Source organism: Oncorhynchus masou, chromosome 27 (genome assembly GCF_036934945.1).
Source record: "Oncorhynchus masou masou isolate Uvic2021 chromosome 27, UVic_Omas_1.1, whole genome shotgun sequence".
Classification (NCBI taxonomy): domain Eukaryota; kingdom Metazoa; phylum Chordata; class Actinopteri; order Salmoniformes; family Salmonidae; genus Oncorhynchus; species Oncorhynchus masou.
Window position 1 is genome coordinate 20860999 of NC_088238.1, and position 27560 is coordinate 20888558.

At 41.7% G+C, this 27560-nt stretch overlaps 5 protein-coding genes across 9 annotated transcripts in view; 3 read left to right on the forward strand and 2 right to left on the reverse strand.

The window, feature by feature from the left end:
- Window positions 1-1642: 1642 nt before the first annotated feature.
- Window positions 1643-4796, reverse strand: pex26 (peroxisomal biogenesis factor 26). Its single transcript, XM_064939493.1, has 5 exons — window positions 4390-4796; window positions 4155-4295; window positions 3650-3978; window positions 3420-3560; window positions 1643-3194 (listed from the first exon to the last, which is right to left on the reverse strand). Exons 1-5 carry the CDS (start codon window positions 4596-4598, stop codon window positions 3091-3093), a joined length of 924 nt encoding a protein of 307 aa, XP_064795565.1. The 5' UTR covers window positions 4599-4796; the 3' UTR covers window positions 1643-3090.
- A 1653-nt stretch (window positions 4797-6449) lies between these two features.
- LOC135515408 (cystine/glutamate transporter-like) lies at window positions 6450-12018 on the forward strand. The gene is made up of 9 exons (XM_064939085.1): window positions 6450-7032; window positions 10170-10296; window positions 10414-10525; window positions 10558-10611; window positions 10714-10817; window positions 10912-11008; window positions 11129-11277; window positions 11399-11577; window positions 11725-12018. Exons 1-9 carry the CDS (start codon window positions 6798-6800, stop codon window positions 11787-11789), a joined length of 1122 nt encoding a protein of 373 aa, XP_064795157.1. The 5' UTR covers window positions 6450-6797; the 3' UTR covers window positions 11790-12018.
- A 90-nt stretch (window positions 12019-12108) lies between these two features.
- On the reverse strand, window positions 12109-17819 carry LOC135515771 (forkhead box protein M1-like). Its single transcript, XM_064939494.1, has 9 exons — window positions 17585-17819; window positions 16367-16869; window positions 16105-16253; window positions 15692-15886; window positions 15376-15504; window positions 15145-15201; window positions 14786-14837; window positions 14490-14659; window positions 12109-14387 (listed from the first exon to the last, which is right to left on the reverse strand). The coding sequence occupies exons 2-9, from the start codon at window positions 16824-16826 to the stop codon at window positions 13581-13583; spliced, it is 2019 nt and encodes a 672-aa protein (XP_064795566.1). The 5' UTR covers window positions 16827-16869; window positions 17585-17819; the 3' UTR covers window positions 12109-13580.
- A 2-nt stretch (window positions 17820-17821) lies between these two features.
- rhno1 (RAD9-HUS1-RAD1 interacting nuclear orphan 1) lies at window positions 17822-19535 on the forward strand. Of its 2 annotated transcripts, none has more exons than XM_064939496.1 (3): window positions 17822-17947; window positions 18142-18344; window positions 18501-19535. In XM_064939496.1, exons 2-3 carry the CDS (start codon window positions 18162-18164, stop codon window positions 19266-19268), a joined length of 951 nt encoding a protein of 316 aa, XP_064795568.1. In that variant the 5' UTR covers window positions 17822-17947; window positions 18142-18161; the 3' UTR covers window positions 19269-19535. The 2 variants fall into 2 exon arrangements, with proteins under 2 accessions (XP_064795568.1, XP_064795567.1); XM_064939495.1 differs by having other exon boundaries at window positions 17824-17971.
- Window positions 19536-19761: 226 nt separating this feature from the next.
- The window catches only part of LOC135515773 (tubby-related protein 3-like), a 30925-nt gene continuing 23126 nt past the window's right edge, over window positions 19762-27560 (forward strand). The window contains exon 1 of one of the 4 annotated variants that reach the window (XM_064939498.1): window positions 19762-19854. In XM_064939498.1, the coding sequence (XP_064795570.1) occupies window positions 19835-19854 (20 nt within the window). In that variant the 5' untranslated portion in view covers window positions 19762-19834. The other 3 variants (XM_064939499.1, XM_064939497.1, XM_064939501.1) reach the window with 3 other exon arrangements.

Genomic DNA, 27560 nt, shown 5'->3' on the forward strand with positions numbered 1-27560 from the left:
ATCCTAGGTATTCCTTGACGAGGTGGGGTTTCAGGTGTCTCCGGAAGGTGGTGATTGACTCCGCTGTCCTGGCGTCGTGAGGGAGTTTGTTCCACCATTGGGGGGCCAGAGCAGCGAACAGTTTTGACTGGGCTGAGCGGGAACTGTACTTCCTCAATGGTAGGGAGGCGAGCAGGCCAGAGGTGGATGAACGCAGTGCCCTTGCTTGGGTGTAGGGCCTGATCAGAGCCTGGAGGTACTGCGGTGCCGTTCCCCTCACAGCTCCGTAGGCAAGCACCATGGTCTTGTAGCGGATGCGAGCTTCAACTGGAAGCCAGTGGAGAGAGCGGAGGAGCGGGGTGACGTGAGAGAACTTGGGAAGGTTGAACACCAGACGGGCTGCGGCGTTCTGGATGAGTTGTAGGGGTTTAATGGCACAGGCAGGGAGCCCAGCCAACAGCGAGTTGCAGTAATCCAGACGGGAGATGACAAGTGCCTGGATTAGCACCACAGACATGCACTGAAGGTCATTCTGATAATGACTGATATGTATACTGAACACAAATAGAAACACAACATATAAAGTGTTGGTCCCATGTTCCATGAGCTGAAATAAAAGATCCCTGACATTTTCCATACACACAAAAGCTTATTTCTCTCAGATTTTGTGCACAAATTTGTTTACATCCCTGTTAGTGAGCATTTCACCTTTACTAATATAATCCATCCACCTGACAGGTGTGGTATGTCAAGAAGCTGATTAAACAGCATGGTCATTACACAGGTGCACCTTGTGCTGGGTACAATAAAAGGCTATTCTAAAATGTGCAGTTTTGTCACACAACACAATGTAACAGATGTCTCAAGTTTTGAGGGAGCGGGAATGCAGGAATGTCCAACAGAGCTGTTGCCAGAGAATGTAATGCTAATTTCTCAACCAAAGTCATTTTAAAGAATTTGGCATTACGTCCAACCAGCCTCACAACCACAGACCACATGTAACCAAACCAGCCCAGGACCTCCACATCTGGCTTCTTCACCTGCGGGATCGTCTGAGATCAGCCACCTGGACAGATGATGAAACTGAGGTGTATTTCTGTCTGTAATAAAACCCTTTTGTGGGGAAAAACTAATTCTGATTGGCTGGGCCTGACTCACAAGTGGGTGGGTTGCGGACAGCTCCGGCCCAAGACATGTACTGATAATACTGTATGTAGTAAAACCTTCAGGTTTCAAACAATTAAATATGCATACTTCAAAATGCATACTTCCTCCAGCTCACTGCAAAGTGGTGTGTGACACCCTGATGAAGCCTGCCTTCTGTGCAAATGGGAAGCATGATTCAATAACCAGTTGAGAAATACAAATATTTGCTCTTTTTATCATGGCCAATTACATCCAATTGGTAGTTACAGTCTTCTCCCATTTCTGCAGCACCCCTACAGACTCGGGAGAGGTGAAGGTCAAGAGCCATGCGTCCTCCGAAACACGACCCTACCAAGCCGCACTGCTTCTTGACCCACTGCTTGCTTAACCCAGAAGCCACAGGCTAACTGTAAACCCTGTCTAGCAGTGATACTTGGAGAAGTGGGTATACTCTAATTTTGCCCCCCCAAAATCCAAAAAGGCTTGCCGGTGAAGGAAAGGCACACTGTGTGAAAAATGCTGTTTTCCGACAGTTTTTTTCTTCTGTTTTACTATATATTTTCAGGTTTTCACTCAAAATCACACTTTTTAATAGAAAAACAACTAAGTCCACAACAATGCTTACAACACATCAGGAGTCCATTTTCTCTGGTCTGGGAAAAATATAAATATTTGGAGGGTGTGGTTGCCTTTTAATTGAATTGCTCACCTAGCAAGTGACTATTTGGCTAGCCATGTGTTTATATTGTACAATGTAGGCTTACATGGCAGAGTTTGCAAAACAAATGCCCTCCAAATGGATACAAATCATCATGATTTCTTTCTGCCAGGTAACCCTTTACCAAGATTTTTTGGTGAAGCCTATAGAAATGTTCACTCAAACAGCGCTTGATGACTGAACTGTGCATTACAAAGATTCAACCAAGAATTCGGACCAAACTTTTTCAATACCTGGTTCCATTGTTTCCTCAGTTCCTGCTAGATAAAAGTTGAAACCTCTTTCCTACAATACCAGCTACTGATGTCGTTCAATTCTGTGAGCTGCTCCAATGCGAAAACCAATTGAGCGTGGTTGCTGCCTGATATTCTGCAGAAATGAGCTGTGTGTGTGCTGTGCATGTGAATATATTTCGGATGCTTTGCGATTATGTAGGCTACTTTGTGCATGATGTCGCTATTGTAATACATAATTGATATTGTACTACATAATTGGTATGGCGTATAACTTGGATATGCATCAGTGGGGATTAAGAAGTAATACGCAATGCCCACTGAAAAAAAGTGGGTATACCTGCGTATAGCTCCCACTACACACTAGCTAGCTAGTAAACCTAGTACACACTAGCTATCTAATACACACTAGCTCGCCAATACACACTAGCTCGTTATACATGCGCCATCCTCTCTAGCAGCATTCAACCACAGAACCTCACAGTGTCTGTGTCCTGAGAAGGTATCTGCTGGAGCCAGACCCTATTGAAAGATACTGGAGTAATTCATAATGAGATAATTATCATTTTACCAATTAAAAATCTATCACTGTCATGTAAAAGTTATAATTTGTCTGACATGCATCTGATTACAATTAGCTTGCTTACAGCAGTTGTTTTGGATTGGGAAATTCATATCAACACAAAATGTGTCACCACACACACTCAATCGCTTTCTGGCTCGCTCGCTCGCACACACACACCTATATGGGAGCAACTGAATCTGCAACACCAAGGAAATTAATTCTGACTACTACTATCACATTCTGCCTTCACAGGTATCCATGCTGTTCACATTCTGCCTTCACAGGTATAAATGTTGTTGTTGCCAACAAAAGCCCCCCTAATTTCTCTCTTTATCTCAGTCACTAATTCATGTTTACATGGTGAGGGTCAATGGTGAGCTCTTGGTTCTCAGTCAAATTTAGACCATAATTTAGACCACCCAGCACCAGCCTGTATGGTTTTACAGTTCTTAGCTCTGAGCTCTGGCTCGATAGTAAGGAGCAAACATGGCATCCCACATCTGCTTCAGCATCTGCAGCATCTGTGAGATCCAGGGGAAAGATGAGGGATGAGCTGTGGAGAAACCATATCCAAGAATCATCATAACATTTCTGCTCTTCGTGCTGATATCTAGTCTCTTATGTGTTTAAATACTGTAGGTAGGTTGGGTGAAATCAAAAGTTAGACAAAAGCTGTATGCTAAGTGCTAGACTAGTATTAACTAAGGCAACCACATTATTTGGATGTTGACAGTTTCTTTCAATGATTGAACAATAGGCAACATTATTTATTGTGTACCTGGATCCATCCGGACAAAAAGCATGTAGAGAAGGACCGCAGCCAGAAAAAATCTCTGAAGACGGAATAACCCACCACTGGCTACTGACAGTCCTCTTTTCAAAAGCCTAAGCAAGGCCTCAAGTTTCTGAATCACAGCACCTATAAAGCACAAACACACAGTCAGTCACACTGTCTGGCAACATTAAAGCCAATACAAAATGGTTAATGCAATTGTAAGTGAGATGCACCTGGAGGTGTGTTAAGTCCAGCAACCACCACCACAGGACTGGTGTTGGGATTAGGGCTTGGATGTTGTTCTTGGCTGAGGTTCTCTTTATTCTCCACGATATCCAGTGCTGTTTGTTTCTGGTCCTCTGTGAATGCAATACCTCCCACCTCACCAAAAACCAACTCCCGTGCCTCTGTCATATGACCTAAAGGCACTAGAATATGCAGTAAATAAAGCTCTGCTACAGTCCCAAATCCTGCCAATCTCCCATTGGATGGGCAGCACAGCCAAACATGGCCTGCCTCCTGCATCATAGCTTGCTCACCCACTTTGGTGTAGAGGAGTATGCTACAACAAAAAAGGATGAGGGACATGGAGAAAATCATGACTGTAGGGTGAATTGGGGAATACATTTACATGCCAATTGAAAACATAAATCACAATGTGCAGTGTCTGCAGTGTACAAAACTGTTATAATGGAAGAAATGAGAGCCTGCAAATTAACCATGTAATATTTTCCTCACCACATCTGCATTATTTTTGCAGATATTTTCTCAGGGCACTCATAATGTTGCAGAATCCATGCCAGTACACCAGGCCACTGATTGAGTTCAGCCAATGCTTGAATCCCCACAATGCAGAGTGCAGCCTTCAACTCCCCATACCTGAAAGTCAGATGGACAACGGTTTCGTCCAATAATGCAATGCAACAAGGACCATGTCATAAAAGCAGAGCAAATTCTAAGACCTAATACCCACCTGCTGTCTTCTTGCTCCGCGTTTAAAAGGCTCACCAGACCTCTCTCACATGTGTCGAAAGCAGCTTGGAAATCCCTCTGAACCATTAACTGCTCGGCAGCTGAATCCAACAGTCCATGTGTCAGTGCAAAATTTGAACTCAGCGGGGGGCTTTGACGGACAGATCCGAAGCTGAGAGTGTGAGCCATTGAGGTGGACGAGTTGCTCATTTATGTACTGTTGGTAGCTAACGTTATATCTATTTTAGTTGTTTGTGCCGATAAATTGTAAGACGAATCACCAACTGTCAACCAAACATTAGTAATGTTTTTACCAATATGTTAAACGTGCCGTAAATTATGTGCTGTTGGTACCTGCCTTGTAAAAATGTGTTTACATTCTGAGGCAATATACACGCTCTTATTTGGCTTCCGCACTCGCCACCAATCATATTCGGAGATTACTCATGAACACAAGGCAGCCAATCACTTGCGCTCTTATTCGTACGTAACCCTCCAGGTGCGCTCGATTTAGCTTTAGCTCGCCCGGCGTGCCGGATAAGTGGGGTTCCAGTTTATCGTTTGGGACATATTTTGGCATCCCCAAAATATGCTTGCAATTCAAAGAAAAATGAATGTTGCCAAGCAGAGTTCTCTATGCGACATTAAAGTATTAATTAATTCATAAATATAACCACAGAATATGATCATTGATTTGTGGGATATCTGGAACAACAGAGCATTTGCATCACTGTTTTTGTAAGACAAGGACAGAAAGTGATGAAGTTGTAGAACTCAAAATAACTCTATGACATGAGCTGATTATACTGTGCAAAGTAAGGTTTGGGTGTTAAGGGACTTTCCTTTACTCCATTTTCTGTTGAGAGACCGATTTAGAAGGTTCTAAATATTAGATGTGATGTTTGATGTTGGACCTAAAGCAATTTGAAATACTTATTTTTCATAGCAGTAGGGATCTCTCCAAAACATCCTCACTATTCTCAGCTGAATAAACATGAAAATAAGACAAATAAATGCCATATTATCCCTTTCTGTATTATTCTAGCCACATAATGTGATGGTGTATAGTGGTGAAATGTCAGATAAGTTATTGTGAATATGATCCTTAGTTTCCCGGAAATGCCGACACCCATCGTCAAGACATGCAATTACAACTAAACATGTCAAATGAAAATAAAGCAGCTATAATGCCTTTGTTAACTGCTGTTAACAAGCGATGGATGAACTGAAATGGTCAGCCACAGTCTCCCAAGCGTTAAGAAAAGAGAGGCCAGATACGTTTTTTCACAGTTTTCTTTTGGATCCCTCACATGTGATCTTACTCTGACGTTTCCTTGCTCATGACAGAAATACTTCACAGTTCACACACACAGGGACAAACTGCATGACCTTGCTTTTATTCATCAGGCGTGTGTGCAGAGAGACAGAATTGACATGCCAATTATTTGACGTTGCATTCAACCCCATTTTAGTGTTGACATTTGTGTCATATTGGATGTTATTTGGTTATGATTTGGTTATGAATAAATTCTACTGATATTTTGTGGATATTAGTGAGAACATCAGTAAGGCCATCTGCTCCTATAGCACGTATACTTTTTCTGTTGTGAAGTTGTTGTTGAAAGTGACCCTCCTGTTATCTGTACAGCTGCCTCTACAAGGGGTGTTTGGGTTCTCTCCCCATGGTAGTCCGTGTTTAAAGCTGTGCACACAAGCAAAACTTTACACACACCAACACACACGCAAAGACCAACAAAAACTTTAATGCATGCGCACACACACGCATGCACGCACACATACACACACACACAAACACATACACACTCATACTCAGTACAATGAATGCACCATGGCTTTGACCTGTCTAAACTGCCGTAATTACTCATGTTGTTGAAGCTTGGGAAGACTACTGGCTTTGTTTCCTGCTTGTGCAGGATTGGTGAGTTTCTATGGTTACTGACTGTGCTGATTTGCAAGAGCCAATGAGGGGGTAAAAAACAAGTTCAGGGGAGAGGGCCTTGTGCAAGTGTGAGGGTTATACTCGTCTACCCGTTCAGCTCATACAGCTCCACTTGGCTTGTCTCGTCTCTTAGCTTGTCTCATCTTCTAAACTAGTCTTCTACATACAGCAATCTTCATTGGATAAATACAACCAGTTTCAGTATCAGAAGAGAGATATATGAATTTTATAGTTTATCCATAAAGGGAATGACCATACTTTTGTGTTCTTAAAGACAAAATACTTTTTTGTTCACTTAAATGGACTACTTCTGTGTTTTCTTTAAACTGGAATGTGAAAGGATTTGCTGCTTAAAAGTAATTTTTTTGTATTTGATTTATTCACTGGAACTTGTTGGTGTAAGGCTAGATATCTAAACAAGGTGTTCACACCTTCAAGGCTGCATAGGCATGGGCATAGATGGAATACAGTCGAAGGAAGAGGGGGATGAGGTGAAGGAGAAGAAAGAAGATGAAGTGATCCACCTGAGGAGGACAATAGGTCTGCTTCCGGCTATCTCCTTCATCATCGGTACCGTGGTGGGCAGCGGCATCTTCATTGCACCAAAAGGGGTTCTGATGAACAGTGGTAGTGTGGGGCTGTCACTGGTGGTTTGGGCACTGTGTGGGGTCCTCTCCACCTTCGGTAAGCACCAACTGTCATTTTAAAAGAGGTACTGGGTACCTATGAGAGCAAGAGGAGCATAATTGTGATGTTTGAGAGTGGTAGTTGCTAACACAATATCCGTCTTGAAACATCTTTTATTAGATATTCACACATCAGTCTGATTCAGTATTGTTAAAGGTCCAATGCAGACGTTTTTGTCTCAATATTAAAACATTTCTGAGTAACAATTAAGCACCTTACTGTGATTTACAAAGTAAAAAAATGGTTAAAAAGATGCAAAAATAGCTTCTTAGCAAAAAGCTATTTATCTCGCAAGAATTTTGCTCGGACTGTATGGGAAAGGTCTGAATGAGGAGCCTAATTGGAGGAGCCTAATGGGAGGGATATGCAACCTGGAAACTAGCTGTTATTACATTGCCTGGTGATGTAGCCAGGCATGGCAAAACAAGCTGAAATTTCAGGCAGTCTTTTCAAACAGCTCTTACATTAAAGGGCATTATCATAACTTTCACAGTATTATTCCAACCTCATAGTGTGGAAATATATATATACAACACAGGTAAATCATGCATTTGACAGCACTGCCCCTTTAATTCACAGACAGCACACAACATTCACTCCCCTAATGGAAGTTTAGGCTCCCTCAGAGGTGTATTCTAGTACTCACTGTATTATCTTTGGCAGTAAACTCTGCTGGATGTATTTACTTAGTTGAATGATCTGGTCAAGGTCCACAATCCTTTGGTATTTGCACATGCGATCAACCTTTGCACCTACAGTTGAACTTGAATGTTTACGTACACCTTAGCCAAATTCATTTAAACATTTCACAATTCCTGACATTTAATCCTAGTAAAAATTTGCTGTCTTAGATCAGTTAGGATCACCACTATATTTTAAGAATGTGAAATGTCAGAATAATAGTAGAGAGAATGATTTATTTCAGCTTTATTTCTTTCATCACATTCCCAGTGGGTCAGAAGTTTACATACACTCAATTAGTATTTGGTAGCATTGCCTTTAAATTATTTAACTTGGGTCAAACGTTTCGGGTAGCCTTCCACAAGATTCTCACAATAAGTTGGCTGAATTTTGGCCCATTCCTCCTGACAGAGCTGGTGTAACTGAGTCAGGTTTGTAGGTCTCCTTGCTCGCACACACTTTTTCAGTTCTGCTCACAAAATTTCTCTAGGATTGTGGTCAGGGCTTTGTGACGGCCACTCCAATACCTTGACTTTGTTGTCCTTAAGCCATTTTGCCACAACTTTGGAAGTATGCTTGGGGTCATTGTCCATTTGGAAGACCCATTTGCGACCAAGCTTTAACTTCCTGACTGATGTCTTGAGATGTTGCTTCAATATATCCACATAATTTCCCTCCCTCATGATGCCATCTATTTTGTGAAATAGTTTTGGAGCAGTGGCTTCTTCCTTGCTGAGCGGCCTTTCAGGTTATGTCGATATAGGACTTGTTTTACTGTGGATATAGATACTTTTGTACCTGTTTCCTCCAGCATCTTCACAAGGTCCTTTGCTGTTGTTCTGGGATTGATTTGCACTTTTCGCACCAAAGTATGCTCATCTCTAGAAGACAGAACGCGTCTCCTTCCTGAGCGGTATGACTGCTGCGTGATCCCATGGTGTTTATACTTGCGTACTATTGTTTGTACAAATGAGCGTGCTACCTTCAAGTGTTTGGAAATAGCTCCCAAGGATGAACCAGACTTGTCTACAATTAGGTCTTGGCTGATTTCTTTTGATTTTCCAATGATGTCAAGCAAAGAGGCACTGAGTTTGAAGGTAGGCCTTGAAATATATCCAGAGGTTCACCTCCAATTGACTCAAATGATGTCAATTAGCCTATCAGAAGCTTCTAAAGCCATGACATAATTTTCTGGAATTTTCCAAGCTGTTTAAAGGCACAGTCAACTTAGTGTATGTAAACTTCTGACCCACTGGAATTGTGATACAGTGAATTATAATTGAAATAATCTGTCTGTAGAAGAAGAATTACTTGTGTCATGCACAAAGTAGATGTCCTAACCGATTTGCCAAAACTATAGTTTGTTAACAAGACATTTGTAAAGTGGTTGAAAAACGAGTTTTAATGACTCCAACCTAAGTGGACGTAAACTTCCGACTTCAACTGTATAAAGTAACTTTGACTTATCTTATTTAATTAAGATAATAACAGTTTCCTGTACAGGTTATTGTCATACATGCCTCCACTATTATTTGTACCATTAACATAATTTAAAATATTTATTATCATTCAAGTATATGAGTCCTTGCACAGATGTCCAAATGTTTACTATTAAACTGATGGTTTAATATACAGATGTAGGATCTTAATTTGAGCCAGTTTGCTACAGCAGGAAAATGAGCCTGCAACAGGAAATGTGAATTATTACGTGGATTATAATTAATGGCCATTTTTGTAGGGGTTGATGCATTTTTCATTAGAGCAAATCAAGTCTGAAATGGACATTTCAGTGGAAATTACCAACTTTAGAAGCCTTTTTAAACCTCAAATACACTACAAGTTTGAATTTCCTGCACAGATTCTAAGCAACAAGTGATCAAATTAAGATCTGTACTATTCATCAAGGTTGTTTATAGGGTAATAGCCTATGGCTGACCAGATAAACTGATCAAAAGGGTAGTATGGGCTGAAAGCATGGGGTGGATGTGTGGCTGACCTTTCCCAGGTGTTCCCCCAGTGTTATCTTTATTATACCACAGCTATAAGCACAGCTATGACTAGTGATATCCACTGAATAATGAATATTTAAAAAAAAAATATGTTTCCTGAATGTATAGATATAGTTATACAATAGAAAATATCCCAGCCCACTGAGCAAAAACTTGTTGAGTCCACATGATTTCCACATCATTTCAACCAACAAATCCAATGTGATGGCATTGAGTCAACGTGGAAAACTGACTATATTTGAAGAAAGTGATCAACGTACGGGAATTTAGTCTTTTTTTTCACTCAACTTTTCATCTGAATCCAATGACATGGTGAATTTCTTTTGTGATTTCACGTTGAATTCACCTTAGATGACCACTCAACCAAATCAAATCAAAACTTTTTGTTGAACTGACGTCTATGCCCTGTGGGAGATGTGTCATCTGTCTCTGCCCTTTGTCCAGGGGCCTTGTGCTATGCTGAGCTGGGGACCACCTTTACAAAGTCAGGGGGCCACTACACCTATCTGCTGGAGACATTAGGACCCTTGCCTGCATTCCTGCGTCTCTGGGCAGAGTTTTTATTCATCAGGTCAGCAGCCTGTATCTCTGTGTCTCTTTGCATACACTCTTAGAATAGTTTAGGAGACAGTATAGTTTACTACCAGTTTTTTAAATACTTTTACTGTACTCCATGTGGACTGTAAAGGCCAGCTGTAACATCCTACGTGTCCCTGGCGTTCGGACGCTATGTGGTGCATCCCTTTAGCAGCCCTTGTGCTCCTCCCACAGCATTGATTAAACTGGTCAGCATCCTTGGAGTGAGTGAGTGATAAAATACAACCGATAAGACTATTACACCATGATGACAGCAGAGGAGCTTCTTGTGTCTGACGCTGTGGCTGTGGTCAATAATATGGCACCAGATGGTCAAATCCAAGAAAAGGAAAATAACTGCATGTGAAATGAACGGTATGTGAGCCTCATATATGCTGTCTGTTTATCGCAGACGTTTGCCAATCGTGCGCTTCACGGCTTGGCCTCTGCAATTCCTGTACTGGTAGCTGTTTCCTGTCTTGGGGCGCTTAACGGTGGCTTCTTTGGAGCACCCAGGTAATAATGCTGCACTCTCGTAATTCAGAAACATACACCTTGATGTACGCTTGGCTGGTTCTATTCACGAGACGTCTGTCTGTCCGTGGTGCAGGATGCTGTTCGTGGGGGCCAGGGAGGGACACTGGCCAGTCCTTTTCTCAATGATCCACATCCATCAAAACACGCCTCTGCCTGTTGTTCTGCTGCTGGTATAGTCTACTACTACTGCCCATAGTCTACCTTGCCAACCCAATTAGTCTCTTTACAAACATCTGTATTGGCTTTGCTTTCATGGTCCAGTTGAGATGTTTGTGTTGTCCTTCCTGCAGTATCCGATGGTGGTAGTGATGGTGGCCAGAGGAGAGATCTTCCAGCTGATCAACTTTGCCTCCTTCTCCCGGTGGCTCTTCATTGCCATGGCGACCATGGGGATGCTCATCCATCGCTACCGCTTCCCCCTCCACCCAAGACCCTTCAAGATCACTATGACTACTATAATTAACTAATGTCCCTTGTTTGATACTTACTAGTTGGCTGTTTCTTGACTGCTTACCTAGTTTTATTCCTATGATCAGTTCATAATTCTATTCTGTCTACTTGGTGCCGCTGGCCATTGCAGTCACCTTCACAGTGGTGTGCTTCTTCATCGTTGGGCTGTCTCTGTACTCAGACCCCTGGAACACAGGGGGCAGCTGTGCTCTCACCCTGTCTGGAGTCCCTGTCTACTACCTGACTGTGCACCGCTCACACCTGCCCACTCGATGGAGAAAGAGCTTCAGTGAGTCACATCCTTATCATGCCACTATAATGTCATTGTCATCATACTGAATTACTGATAGCAGAAATGTTAGGTGAGGGTGGTGTTGTGTGGGATAGTTATGGCTGTTGTGTGAGTCACCGACAGGACTGTCTCTCTATTCTCCAGACTACTGCAGTAAGCAGCTTCAGATACTGCTGGAGGTGGCTCAGCAGGAAGTTCAGACCTACTAAAGACGCCTCTTTAATCACACACACTGACCAAACGGACACCCATTGCTGTGCCCTCCATATTGTATGTAGATGTGAACACCAAGGCATGTTAGTTAGATTTGGAAAATAATGAGCCGTTAACTCTACAGCATTCACTGCTGGGAAAGTTAGTTCTGCTGAAAAAAACCCAATGACTATTGTTTTTGTTTACTTGAATTAATGAGGTGTACTTTTTACGCTTTGAATACGATAGATGTTTTGTGTTGATTATTTACATTTAAAATGACTATCATGAGCAAATGTTGACATACTGGTATTTAGTACTCAAAACAAAAAGAGAAACTGTGACGTATTCATTTATTCCATTTACATAGGATTCATGAAACAGACATGCTTTTCTTAAACATCCCAAAAGTTGCCCATGTCAGTTTTGCCACAAACCTCCCTCTGGGGTCTGTTGTACCAGTCATGTAATAAATACTGAGCCAGAATGTAAAGGTTCTTGCATATTATGTGTTCCTGCCCCTTCCAGTTTATCATACCTTCAATTATAATATGGGACAACAAACCCAGGACTGTGTGGAATCTAGTTAAAGTTAAGATATCTAAACCCAACCAATGTGAAAAGGAGCAGCAAAGTCAGCGGGTTTCACTGTAGTCAGCAAACCCGACCAAAAAGAAAAAAGGCACTTTAAACATTTACATTAACTCGTTTCCAAGACACCAGTACTGTAAAAATATGAAACCAAGTCAATCACCAGCAAGCCCATGTCATGATATTAAACACTAGCAGACAGGATGCTCCTTAAACTTGAACCTGAATGTGTCCACCACAAGCACAGCTAACAAACGAGCCAAGAAGAACTATAAAAAGCCATACATCGTTCAGAATTGGTCATATGCATATTATGCAGTCTTCCTTTCCCATAACAAAGTAACTATGACCCTTCGATCAAAATAAAAACCATAAACTCACGCATTAAATGTTTAATCTTCTAGCCAAAAAACTTCCGATGACAATTCAAACATACATTTTTTTTTTTTAAAATTCAAATATATTTCCCTTCTACAGACGGATGTAAGACATCACCATACTACTTCATACTTTTACATAGTTTCTCACTCACTACTACCACTCTTTAAAAGTTCACAAAGCAGATTGGACATTGTGTCATACCTAGAATAAGTTACAAAAGTGCACTAGAATAAGTGTTGACTTGGTCAATCAAAAATGGAATCTCCTTTGGGTGTAGACAGTCCTTGTTGTTTATTACTTTCTCTCATTGGTGGTTGATCATCTGTACATCATGTTACATCCTTTCAGAGGTCCAATCAAATGGAGACTCGCTCACTTTCAGAGGAGGCACCACATCTTATATTCTAGCATGGTAGTGTCGGTCTCACTGGATAGTGATGATTTATCTATGTATAAATGTACATTTTAAAGAGCAAAACATATGACAAAATGTGCAAATTAAACATACATCCTCTATGTAGGCTACATACATCAACATACAACTCAGGCATACTTTTCGGTTCCCTAGAAGTTCCTTCAAGACTATCGTGGGAGACAGTGAATTGTAATCAAAATATGGTCACTTAAGCTTGTGGCATGAAACACAACCAAGCGAGAGGAAAAAGACTGGTTAGTAGTGACAAAAGCAACCAAAGACAAAAGCTAAAAATCTTAGTTAGAAAACTCCCACATTTACAGATTGGAAGACAATGTGAGCAGCTTGGGTAATGATGAGACTATGGCATCCTCATCTAGCAAAGAACTTTGAAAGGGTTGCGCTCTCTGCTCGGCAGTGGCTACTTGAGTTCAGGGATGAGCTGAGACCAGCTGATGTTCCCCATACCCAGATCATCATCCTCCAGGCCAGAGAAGCTGATATCCACCAAGATCTTGCTCAGGCTGTCGTTCATGGTGTCCAGGACCAAGCCCTCCGTAAGGGAGCGGTTGGCTGTGGAGGGACCCCCGATTTGGAGCTCTCTGGAGCAGCCCTGCAGACGCTCTGGCCCCGGGGAGCAGGTGCCGGTGGGGCCAACCGTGGATGTGGAGCGTGCAGAGGTGAGCAGCTCGTGAGGGGAATTGAACAATGGCAGGTCCTTAAAGGGTGTGCTACTGAAGCTGAAGGTGGGGTGGTTATGGCGGTCCGGGGTGAAGCTGGGGCCGGGGGTGCGGATGGGGCTGAAGTCCAGCATGCCGCCGCTCTCCTTGCCCAGCGGGGTTACCCTCCAGGGCTCTAACAGCACAGTGGGTGGCTTGCTGGGGGTGGAGGAGGCTGGGTGGCTGCTCTTGATGGGGGTCTTGAAAGAGAAATCCCTGCAGGGGCTGTCAGGCTCCGGCCGGGGATCGAGCTCGGCGTCCTGTAAGGCGGAGCCGTCGGAGGCCAGGCCCGAGTCGAAGAAGGTGCTGTCAGGGAAGAGGAGCACGGGCTCCTCGTTGGAAGGCAGGACGAGGCGCTGCTTGCGACGGGAGCTGCTGACTTCCTTCCTGGTGTTGGTCAGAACGGCCCTAGGGGTAACGGAGATCAGGGGCACACAGACCTGCTCCTCCTTCATCTCCTCAACTGGAGGAGCATACAGCATCACTGTGGAGGCGTCACTGTACGAAACCTGCAAAACGCAGTCACAACATGTATTAATTTAATAATTATAGGGAATCAAGTAACCTCCAGCCACTTTACAATAAAAAAAAAAGGTATGGTGAGACATTACCTTGGGAGCTATACGGACCCTCTTGCCCCCTCCTGAGGAGCTAGATTTCTGTTGGGGGGCAGAGAGGGGGAGCCGTGTGGACGAGGACAGGAAGAGTGACTGGGTGAAAGGCAGCTGGATGGGGACCAGGTAGGAGTCTGCACGAGGAAGAAGGGGCTTCATCTTCCTCTCTGAACATATGGATGGCAGGAAAAAAAGAAGTCATGAGGCAACGGCTACACATCAATAATTTCCAACTCTCAAAGGTTTGGTAATCGTCCAGCTGCTTGTTTCCCCCACGTCTTTCCCTCACTCACCAGGGGCACTGGCAGATGTTTTCTTGATGTCAGGTGCAATTCTCTTTTGTTGCTGCGGGAAACAATTGAGATGTTAACTTCTTATTCCCAACACAACTATTCGAATTGAAATGGTCCCTTTCTCTTCTCAAAGACAATATATGAAGACGGCATGAGTTCGACCTGTGTAGGAGAAGTTACTATGTACGGTGGTCCTGTGACGTCTGCTCTCTGCCTACACCTCACATCTCCCCTGAAATTAATTGTCAGCTTAATGAGCTAAACAAGAGCAGATGGAAAGCATGTCCTGTCCTCTCTCCGACTGTCCTGTCCTCCCTGACTGACTGCCACAGATGAAAAGAAGGGTAAAACAATCTTACATGTTGGTCACAGACCTGCATGGTCCGAGACGAGATGGAAGTTGGATCAGACTCAGTCTGTGGGGTGGAAAATTGGTCAAAAGGGACAGAGTTATAAAGATATTAATCAAAAAGTAGATTTCAGAGTGAAGACAGTTATTTGCAGGCATTTGTCCTTTTGTGGAGTCCCATAGTTGTAATTGGCCAGCGACAAAATATGACTTAGAACAGAAATGTAGGCAACATGCCAACCTTGTAAACCTGGTCAAGAGTAAGGCAGCGATTGGCCTCTGGGCGTATGGTCCAGTAGGAGATCTTGCCATCTTGTGTTGTCTCACGGATGAACATGTCATGCAGGGAAAGATTGTGGCGGATGGAATTCTGGCAGAGGAGCATAGACAATATCAAACTAAGAGGATGTGGCTTATGCCATTGGCAATTATACAAGTTTTTGTTTGGTGCTTAAGGGGTATTTTTCTGCTTCTATTGTAACATGATCTGGTCCTCAACTACTACAGTGGCACCAATAAAATCTTTCTGTGACCAAGGGCTTATTGTGGATGTTTACCTTCCAGCCTGGCTTGGCCACCTTTCTGAAATATGGAAAGTGATCCTCAATCCAAGTGTAGATCTCTTTCAATGTCATCCTCCTGCTCTTCTTACTGTTGATGGCAAACTGAATCATTGCCATGTATGAGTAGGGTGGTCTCTCTGACAAGGGGTCTTTGACAACCCTGTGTGCTTCCATTCGCTCACTTTGTGACTGTGTGCAAAACAGAACGAAAAAGAGAGGTTGGTTTTGTTTGGACTATTTAGATACTACTCTTTTAAAACTCAACATATGCAGCAAGCATACAGAAATATTATCACACTTGAAACATTCTAGATAAACATATAACACGTTGCCGGTGACACCCTCGGCATCACTGTTTACATACGTCTGTTGACAATCACACCCAGGTGCTAAAAGAGGAGCCATACCTGGAGAATCTGTTGGCAAGTGTCATGATTCTCTTTGTTGGCAGCTTTCTTAGCAGGATCTGGGTCAAGACCGTCTGTATTCATCCTCCCAAGCCACTGGATGTTAGTAAGGCTGTCATCAAGAGGACTGCAATCAAGGTCCCTATTCACTGTGAAATAATAAAAACTGTGCGCATCAACAATGTTCATCATCAAACAGTTAATTAAACAACACCGGAAAAGTAGAGGGTCATTTCACCCAAAATCATGCAAATAAACATACATGGTTTAATTGTAGTCAAAGCCTTAGTATCCTTTAGGCAGTCCATTGTTGTTGCCTTCTCTGGCTGTGTGACAAGAGCCATGCTACTCCTACCAGACCTGCAACCGCTCATATAGCTAGGTTGACAGAAAGAATCTGCACCATCCTTGATACAGCCACCACCACTTAGAAGGATGAATTTGTTTGGTCCTTGAGAGCCACACTCCTTCCCCTTGGCAGTGAGGGCCCCAATTACACTCTGAAGGTCTGCAGCTTTGGGGATGACAACCACTTGTGTGCCAGGCATAGTGGGATGGTCCATGATACGGATGCCATCAGGAAAACACTGGCCACCCGAGGGTTTGGATGTAGATGCTTCCTTGTGTCGTAGTCCATCCGGCTCATCAATTGCTGGTTCATTTAGCTGAAAAGGAAGCTTCCTCCTCCTAAGGATCAGGGGCCTTCTTGGGCTCTGTCTCATTCTGCCCAGATTACAGAGCTGGCCCTTTGACTTCACTTGATGTCTGAAGAGATAACGTTAAAGTTAGAATGTAACGTTACAGCCAAAACTACATTTTCCCTGGGGCAGACAAAGCTGGTTAGGTTTGAGCTAGTTAACTATAATGGCTAAATGATAGCTAAACTGATCTGATGACGAATCAGGCGCTGACAACTTTCTACCTGAGTTGATATGCTGCAACTAAGTAAGCAAGCCTGTCGATGCAAAAGCTGTTAGTTCAAAAAAAATATCCAAGGTTCTTTTGATGGGCAAATTAAAGTAGCGTTGGTAACAACGCTGAATTAAATGTATATCGGGTATGGATCACATCATGAACTGATATTTTCCATACTTGTGCTGACGTTACTCTAGTAACTTGCTAACCTAACTATACTAAAATCTATTTGATTGTATCAATTAAAAATAAAGCAGCCAGATAATTGTTACTATAGCTAGCTAGCTAACGATTTTAGAATAGAAATACCAGTCTTTCAAATATCAGCTATGGTTATGACGCAGTCTTCTAGAACATGATGGTGTTAGCTAAATTAGATAGCTAGCTAACTATAAAACCATGGATTAGCAACTAACATACAAAGAAGGTAGAAAAATATTCCCCAAACTAAACTAGTAGTTAGTTAGATAGCGGTAATAGTTAACGCGTTTAGTTTGCAAGCTAACGTTAGTCCAGTTAATTAGCAAGCTAGCTAGCAACTTTAACCAAGTTGCATATCACAAACCTTCATATTATGGTGATGCAATGCGCTTTTGTTCTGGGTTATTTGACTCCTTAATTAAACAATGACAATAATCGAAAATGAAAGTTGACAGGTAGTTTGTAGATCTCAATCTCCTTTCATTCAGTGTGAAAGTGAATGGGATTTTGAATTTTGGCGCAGTATTTGCGACTCCGGTCATGTGGTCTTTGCATATCCAATGGGTGAACCCAGTGGATGTGAAAACCAATCAGTGTTAACCATTATGTTAACGGCAAGACTTGGAGGACAGCGAAGCAAATGCAAAATGTTTTCCTTTTCTGATTCTGACATTATTTATTCAAAACATTGATAGCTAGCTACTCCTGACATGCAGTTTACACCCAGGTACGTCGTGTGATATACGAAGGCGTAAGTACTCTTCCATGTGTTCACTCTGTTGTTATTTGTTGTTGTAGCTAACTAGCTACTTAACCCAAAGCAAGCTATAGCGTTAAAACGTTTCTTATATGCCACATTTGTTTCATACTGCACTCCTTTAATACGTCACCATATATTTAACCTTCTCTTGATCCCATCAGCTCCTCAACCATGATCTCTGATGCCCCGTAAAACAAGAAAGAAATATTTGCCATACTCACAGAAGCCGTCGCTGTTGTTTTTTGAGCCACCACTTGATGACGCCAGATACCACAATGTGCCTCAAGTGAGAGGCGCACTCAATCCCAAGTCATTTCTAGATGAGGAGCAGCGACAGAACAGCTGCACAGCCTGTAGTTCTTGGGTAATCACAGTTTATAACTGTTAATGTGTATGATGACAATCATGTTTTTAATGTAATTATTTACTATCTTCTGAATGTTGTCCTTTCAAACCATAGACTATAAATAATGTATGACAAACATGTTCAAAGATGTGTCTCTCACTCACTCAATTTCAGGTGAGTCCACAGTTTGATCAGTTACCGCCCCCTGCACCCAGAGGAAGGCGAGGGAGGAAGAAGTGCCTCTCTGCACCAAGCATTCTTGACAGGAGTTCTCACTTATCCAGGAAAGGTAGTGTTTGCAAGTTCCAAGCCTTATCCTTTCAGAGAAGGTCAACAGCCCAACCTCTCCATCAAAAGCATGCACGTAGAAAGAAAGCTGTAGAATCTACTCTTGGGGCCCATGAGGAGCAGCAGGGCTTGCAAGTTCATAAGGTTGGTTCTCTAAGTACAGAGTACCTAAGTAACCAAGATGAAACGGAGACACCAACACAGATAACTTCTCTCAGGAAAGGGACAGCTGAGAGGAGACGGTTGTCAGAGGTAACACCGGAAGATGCAGCATCAACCTCCAGCAGATGTGTGGGGGCCCTTAGAACGTCAGCTGCCAATGTTGCCAGACATGGCAAGAGCCCAGCGTCATGCTCTGCTCAGACTCCTGCCTCAGCAACACACCACACCCCTGGCACGGACAATGTTTTCTCCCCACTTGATGTAGAGACTCCAGAGTTACACCATGATGGTAGTTCCTCCTTTCTTCGCCTCCTGTTGCCTGCGTCACAGCCGATGACCCCGCCACATACTGTGACTTCAGAGATTTTAGCAACAGACACCCCAGAGAGGGACTATGGAGTCAAGGTTACATGGAGGAGGAGGAAAGGGCTGATGAGGTTGCTGATTGACCGAGGTTATCTTTCAAGTGCAGAGGCACTAATTAGCATCTAATCAACATAACTGTAAATGTTGACATCATTTTACTATCATGTTCTGCAATTAACACTGAATTGTAGTTAACACCACATGAATAAATTAGTCCACTGATTGAAAGTGATATGTTGCAATAACTATAATATTATTGAGTCCACTCAATTGTTTTGCTGTCTATAACGTTGTCCATGTGCAGTTGGTAGTTCAGCCCATTATGGATGTGGCTCTGTCTAGGTTCTTGTTTTCTTTGTACCCTTGGTACACATTAAATATTTTTTTAAACGGGTTGTTTTTCAATTTTACATAAATGCATAATGAATTTTTGTAGTGTGAGTGTTACAACACTAGCTAGTAACTTTGGTATAAATAGAGGGGTCTATTTACTAGCTACATTTGTGGTAACATGGAATGCAGAGGCAAAGAAACCTGTCCAATCACTCAAGTCTATATAACCTGCCATCCAATAGGATAGTACGTTGTAGTCATGTACGGTAACTAGGGCTGTGGGGAACAATTTTCCAAGCGTGACAAGGAAAGTTGTATGCTGCACCACCAGCTGGGATCCATAGCAACCGTGGATAAACATGAGTTACTACAGCATAAGGTAAGTAAAACGTGTAAACATGAGTTACTACAGCATAAGGTAAGTAAAACGTAAGTAAAACATATATAATGTAGACATGCAGTGTCCAAATTGCATGGGCAAAGCGTTTCTGGTGGGTGGTGCGCGAGACTTGTCTCACTTAACTTATTCAGAAGGCACTGTTGCTCGAAGACTGATGCTAGTTTGGCTAATGTTAGGCTAGCTAGCTAACGTTTCTTGCTTGCCTGAAGATAGCCGAGCACGCTGAGTGGTAAATCAATCATGGAAGATAATACCAAGCACAAACTAAAATACATATTTTCCACAACTTGAAATGTAGCTAACTATTATATACAGGAATCAAGCAGAGTTAAACGCTTATCATTAACCATTTGGGCATCGTTTTATCGCGAAGGGGAAGCGTGAGTTGGTAGCTAGGAAAACCCCATCGATAGTTAGCTAGCTAACGTTAGCGTGCTTGTTAACGGTAAAGCAGAAAGCGCACAATTCTTCATGGACTGCTCGTAAACTTTTAAATATTTTTTTGTAACAGGAATGTGTTTGAAAATGAGGGAATCTTTTTATTTTAACTAGCTATCTAGCTATAACGTTCCATCTGAAAAATGTCAAAATTGTATGAACATGCATGTTGACAAACGAAGCTATAACGACGTTATAAACATCTGTCAAGGCTCAAGTCTTGAATATGTTGGGTTGCGTTACATTATTGCGTCACGAAAGCCATCAGCTGGGGAATATATTACACTCGATTTCTCGAGTTACTGTGGCTTTGTCATAGGAGCTTGCGCCATTCTCCTTGGAGACGGCATCGCAGAAATGTGGGTAGCTTGCTAAAAAATACAGTGTTAGGGCCTATGAGGGGGGCAATCTTGGCAACATCACTTGGCACGGTCACTACCGAAGAAGTCTCCCGAAACGGAAGACGTGACAGGATGAACAACATCAACAAAAGCAGGTGAATCAAGCTAATGTATGATGATGGTATGGAATTGTGGCCAACATGGGGACAATCCTATGTTGATTAGGGTGTTGGATGGTTCAGTTCGTGGTTAATGATGTGATAGTTATGTGATAGGCTACATGGAGGCAATAGACAAATGATAATATGTCAGTCAGAGTATGATTCTTATTTAACACTACCTTCAGCATAACAGAATCAGCTGTCATAAACACAGTCATTACAGTTTGTCATTAAAATTACAACTGACTTTATACTTACTGTTTATGACCCTGCTATTATGACAAACACTGTTCTTTTGAGCAGCTTAATGTGTTACACTAGCACCCACAAGTGAAATCCACTGCATTGCTTTTGCAATCTCATTTCACCCTGTGAAGTTGAGTTTAATTTAGGGATTATTACTGCTTATTTCACTAGCAAACGTTTTCCATATGCTATGCATTCCTGGTCAAAATAATGACACTCCACCCCCATATGATTGTGGATTGGAATGTAGGATGGCTGAATGTTATGTGACTATCTGGAGGCAATAAAGAATTCCACAGTCTTTGGTTTTTAAAGCGTGCCCACGAATGTTGCAATACCATTGCACCCACAACAAACAATATTATTGGCTATTCCCTTTGTGACATCAATGCACACTGTGGAAAATGGCTCAGGAAAATTAATAGGCAAACATGTAGGCACAAGAAATGCAGTATTTCCTCTAGGATTTCCACCAAACATTTTAGAGGCCCTCTTGGACGCCGAGACAAAATGTTGCAGTTTTAAAGCTAATTTCCTGCAATTCTACACATTTTGCCATGGGGCAGAGGGAACATTTTACTGTTTTATAGCTAGTTTCATGCTATTCTAAACATTTTGCCATGGGGATGAGAGAGCATTAGCAGTTTTAAAGTAACTGGCCAGAGAAAATCTCACTTTAAAAAGTTTATATGCTGTTAACTCCCAAATAATGTTGTTGTCTCATCCTATATTTGTATTTGTGGCCAACGCATAAATTACAGCCACATCGACATTTTCCCACCTGGGGCAGAAAAATATGGTTAGCTATAATGGCTAAATGACAGCTATACCGTTGAGCTGATGACGAATCAGGTGCTGACAACTTTCCACCCGAGTTGATGGGCTGCAACTAAGCAAGCAAGACTTTCGATGCAACAGCAGTTAGTTAAAAAAGTATCCAAGGTTCTTTTGATGAGCAAATTAAAGTAGCGTTAGCTAGCTAGCTAGGGTAACCTGTTAACACCAAATTACATTTCTATCGGATATGGATCACATCATGATCTGATGTTTTCCATATTTGTGCTGACGTTATTCTAGTAACTTGCTAATCCTTTCCTACAATTCTACACATTTTACCATGGGATTGAGAGAAAATGTGCAGTTTTTAAAGTAACTGTCTAGTGAAAATCTCACTTTAAAAGTTAGTATTTTGTTAACTCATATCCAAATAATGTTATAGATCCGTCCTATACTCATATTTGTGGCCAAAGCATAAATTGGAGAATAAACACTTCAAAATTGCATCTCAAACAGACCGTTTATTAAAAAATGCTTGCTTTTTCCTGATGGAATATGATGTAATACTCCTAAGGAGGTTGAGCTGGCCAATCAGCAGTCTACTCGTATTAATATTTTTAATGATCGGTATATGCCCACACCATTCTGTTGTTGGGGTACGCCTAAACCATTCAAACACAGAAAAGCATTTTTTGGGAAGGAAAGCTATTTTACTCATATTGTAATTCGTTATAAGTCATTTTTCGTATTAATCTGGAAACACTGGATAGCTACTTTTATGCAAATGTCATTCAATTCTACACATTTTGCCATGGCTTATGCTGTGTTCTTATGCTATCTGAGTGACTCAAACATAACAAAATCAATAGGGGCCCCATGCCAGTTTTTATTCTGGTGGTTGTTAGCTAGTTCTCAAAGATGATCTTATTTAAAAATATATACCCTCATTATCGTTTCCGCATTCTTTATTAGAGGTCGACCGGGTTAATCGGAATGGCCGATTAATTAGGGCCGATTTCAAGTTTTCATAACAATCGGAAATCAGTATTTTTGGACACTGATTTGGCCTATTTATTATTTTTTGTTTAAAAAAAATGACACCTTTTATTTAACTAGGCAAGTCAGTTTAGAACACATTCTTATTTTCAATGATGGCCTAGGAACAATGGGTTAACTGCCTTGTTCATGGGCAGAACGACAGATTTTTACCTTGTCAGCTCGGGGATTCAATCTTGCAACCTTACAGTTAACTAGTCCAACGCTCTAACCACCTGCCTCTCATTGCACTCCACGAGAAGCCTGCCTGTTATGCGAATGCAGTAAGCCAAGGTAAGTTGCTAGCTAGCATTAAACTTATCTTATAAAAATCAATCAATCATAATCACTAGTTAACTACATATGGTTGATGATATTACTAGTTTATCTAGCGTGTCCTGCATTGCATATAATCGATGCGGTGGCATTCGCGGAAAAAGGACTGTCGTTGCTCCAACGTGTACCTTACCATAAACATCAATGCCTTTCTTAAAATCAATACACACAAGTATATATTTTTAAACCTGCATATTTAGCTAAAAGTAATCCATGTTAGCAGGCAATATTAACCAGGTGAAATTGTGTCACTTCTCTTGCTTTTATTGCACGCAGAGTCAGGGTATATGCGATAATAATAAACGTTTTGTTTTCGAAATGATAGTTTCCGGATTCTACCATATTAATGACCAAAGGCTCGTATTTCTGTGTGATATTATGTTATAATTAAGTCTATGATTTGATATTTGATAGAGCAGTCTGACTGAGCGGTGGTAGGCAGCAGCAGGCTCGTAAGCATTCATTCAAACAGCACTTCCGTGCGTTTTGCCAGTAGCTCTTCGCTGTGCTTCAAGCATTGCTCTGTTTATGACTTCAATCCTATCAACTCCCGAGATTAGGCTGGTGTAATCGATGTGAAATGGCTAGCTAGTTTTTGCATTATTTAAACCAAATTTAACATGTTTTATTATTTATTTGAGGCTAAATAGATTTTTATTGATGTATTATATTATATATTGATGTATAATTAAGTGTTCATTCAGTATTGTTGTAATTGTCATTATTACAAAAAAAATGTAATTAATCGGTATCAGCTTTTTTTTGGTCCTCCAATAATCAGTATCGGTATCGGCGGTGAAAAATCATAATCGGTCGAGCTCTATTCTTTATATCTGGTTTTAGTTGTTTAAGTTTACACTGAAAACGTTTTATGAATACAGGGGAAACACTGACATGACGTGTTGGACCAGGCCTCTCCCTCCCTCTTACACTAGCTTCTCAATCAGTTTCAGAACTGAGGGCACTGTCCTTAATGTAATGGCTTGTCTGAGGGAAACCAACTCCCCCTATGGTTCCCCAGCACTCCTATTGATGTCTGTTTGATGTCAGTGCATTAGGATTGTGCTGGCCAGAGGTGCCCTGAGAGCAGAGCATGGTGCTGTGTGCGTAGGAGGTTACTGTAAGCTCTGCAGAAAAAGTGTGAAATCCATAGGTCCGTTTTTACCCTGAGAGGAGAATAAAATCAGAGGGCAGTTCCCACCCTTTTCTGTTCGAATGCTGCAATGTGGACTGTGATTATTTGATGTAATCTGCTTGTGTAGTCTTTCAGAGGATATGTGTAGAGGATTAGTGTAAAGAACAGACATGTAGACTGGGCAGGGTTTCCGTTTGGAAAATTTGGTGCCGGACACTGTGACCAGCAAGATTTTAATTTACCGGATGTTTGACAAACTTACCGGACATCCATACGCATTGGGTGCGTAACATAGGGTGTCCTCCCATGGTGCTCATCTTAACAGAATAGAAAATAGCCTGTAAAGGTTTAATAAAATAAAGTACACTGATGTTCTTATATCAACATGACGGGTTTTATCGAAAAGCAAAACATTGCCCAATGCGTCTTCATCCCTGCAATAAATCGTAAATGAATATCATTAAAAAAAAGAAACATTTAGTCTAGAAGAAGTCACCTACACAGTAATAAAACACAACTTCAAAATATAATATTTGTATAATATCATTTGCAAACGACCTGTCCTATAGCCTATTTGTATGAACATTTTAATTAATAAATAAACCACAGCTGGTTTCAAATACAATCTAGGCCTCTCTAATTTAATTTAGCCTAGGCATAAAGGTTTTAATTAGGCTAATAAATAATACAACATGGCTGTCTACGAACTTCAGGGCCAGTCCGCCTCGCTCCCAATTCCAGCTGTGATTCAGCACCACAGCAGTGGAAAGAGGCCACAAAATGAAGAAATTATCAAACTGATGTTGGACAATCAAATTTCATATGTAAATTAAAAAAAATTGCTACAGCTGGTTCAATAATAGAAAGCTTATTTTACAATGCTCCTGTGAAACGTGGCCCGCGCCATGCATTTATAAAAGCACTTGTTTCCAAAGCTCAATGTTTAGTTTCTAAGTGCCACTGAATAAGCTCAACGGAAATGCATCAATAGTGCACGATAACATCATTACTCTACTCTGGTCTATCAATCCATTCCAAATCTATAAATGCCTGGCCTACTATACATGGTGATCTTGCTTAGAGCGGCAGCAGAACTGCTAGGACTGGGCCTGCCACATAATAATTTGCTTCTAATTTACTTGCATTTGCGGCAGACCTTGGCCTGCTCAAAGTGAGCTGCTGTTGCTGTTGGGAAGTCAAAACTGTCCAACTCCTTGGAGCAGCTTGATGCACATCAGCCTCGTTACTTTGTTCTCAAGAAGGCGCGATCTTGAGGCCGTATTTACTCTGATTTGGAGAAAGAATCCCCTCTCGATGGGCACACTGGAAACAGGGATCATCAACACAATCTTTGCCAATTTTGCCCAGTCAGTACACTTAGCTGAAGTCCCTTGTGAGGACCTCGCATCTTTTTGCGTGAGTAAAAATAGAAACGCACACTGACACTAATTTCCAAGCAGCTTGAGGATTTATTAACCTAATGAAATGTATTTGCCTATGAAGTTGGAGCACATCGACTGGTATCTTCATCAATAAATAAAAGGCATTATTTTGCAATACATTATTTAATTTCTTTTCAGGACAATGGGTCCGGTCAAAATTTTATTTAGCGGCTTTTTATTTATTTTTTGGCCCGGAAGCTGTCATTCACTGGCTAAAGGAAACCTAGAGCCTGGGTTTGTCAGGCAAAAACAACACACCAGGCCTGGTTCGCCACCATGTCCAAGCCCCCCAACCAGCCAGACACTATTTGTTTGTGTCCAGCTGTCATGCACGCAGATGGCACAGCTGCAAGGTCTGTTCAGAGAGGAAACATGGGAGTTTTAAATCCTGACATGTAAAACATCTAACCTATCTCTCAAGCCCTTTCCAGTATCTTATCCTTCTCTCTTTCTTCGTAAGGGTTCTCTTCTCTCTCTGCTGTGGGTTTCATGCTTGGGTGACTCAATTGGCAGAGGACGCGAGTGTCTGTTTTAAGAGCTGAACAGAGAGGTGGAAAGTGACCTTTACACAGCAGTATCTGAGGCTGATACCACAAACCTGAGAGTAGAGGGGAAAATGCCTCACATGAAACTGTACTGAACAAGCGCATGGCTGGACAAATGAAAATCAGGGTGTCTGTAAGGTATAGTGCACACAATTATCGTGGTCAGTGACCAAAGATAATCATGCACTCACAGTCTCACTCAAAATCAGTTACCATTCAGTCTGCTGTAGGAAAATTGTTCCTGTTTTAATTAAATGTATCTTCAGCTTAAATCAGCTTTTACAGGAATTCCCTTTCCATAAAGGTGTGGTTGTTGTATCCCTATTTCACAATGGCTCAACAGACCTATAACAAACCACCTGGACCTCAAGTATCTAACTGTACAAGACCTGTGGGTGAGAAAATGGGTTGCAATTTACTTTCTGTTTTCCAGCACATTCCGAACACATGCCTCCGCAGTGGCTTGGACAATCCACCCAGTTGAGTCAGGGACTGACAGACAGAGGAAAATAATCTGGTATTTGCAATAGGTAGGCTGGTTCTCAACTGTATCATGTAGGCTACTCCATTTTAGCCTACCTAATCTCCCGTGGACAGATTCTGCGTGTAGACCAAAGAACCTGCCGTGACTCAATGGGATGCATGAGATAGCGAGCTTCTGTAGTTTCGGTCTTTGGGTTTTCATCATTGTTATATGGACGTAAGGCGATGCTTTCGAGTGCCTACCAGTCGACACTTAACTCCTGTTTCCATAATTTGTTTTGACAGTGTTTAATTATTCTCAGGGGAATCATTCCCCAGATTGCCCTCAGCTGAGGAGAATGCCATTTTCCCTTCACAGGCACGCAAACACACGTACACTAACAGAAGACGATATGACTTAAAGGTCCTGTGATCTCCTAGCAACAGGATCAAGGTCCCCCACTTCTTGCCAGTTTTAGGAATGAGAGGGTTGTTTGTTTATACTTCCGGTAATTGGGAGTAACTGTGGTTGTCATCCAGAAACAGCTTTACTTACACACACGGATTCAAGGAGCATATAAGGAATGCCTATGTAGAAAGGCAGAAAACCAGAATAATGTGGTTTCACATTGACAAGAAACAGTTTGGTTCATTTTGCTATGACTAAGCAAATTCCATGTTCTGGCATTTTCTGTCAAAATAAAAGTGTTGGAATATTTTAACTTAAGATACTAGGCCTAGGCTAAAGTTCACAAAAAGTAAACTTT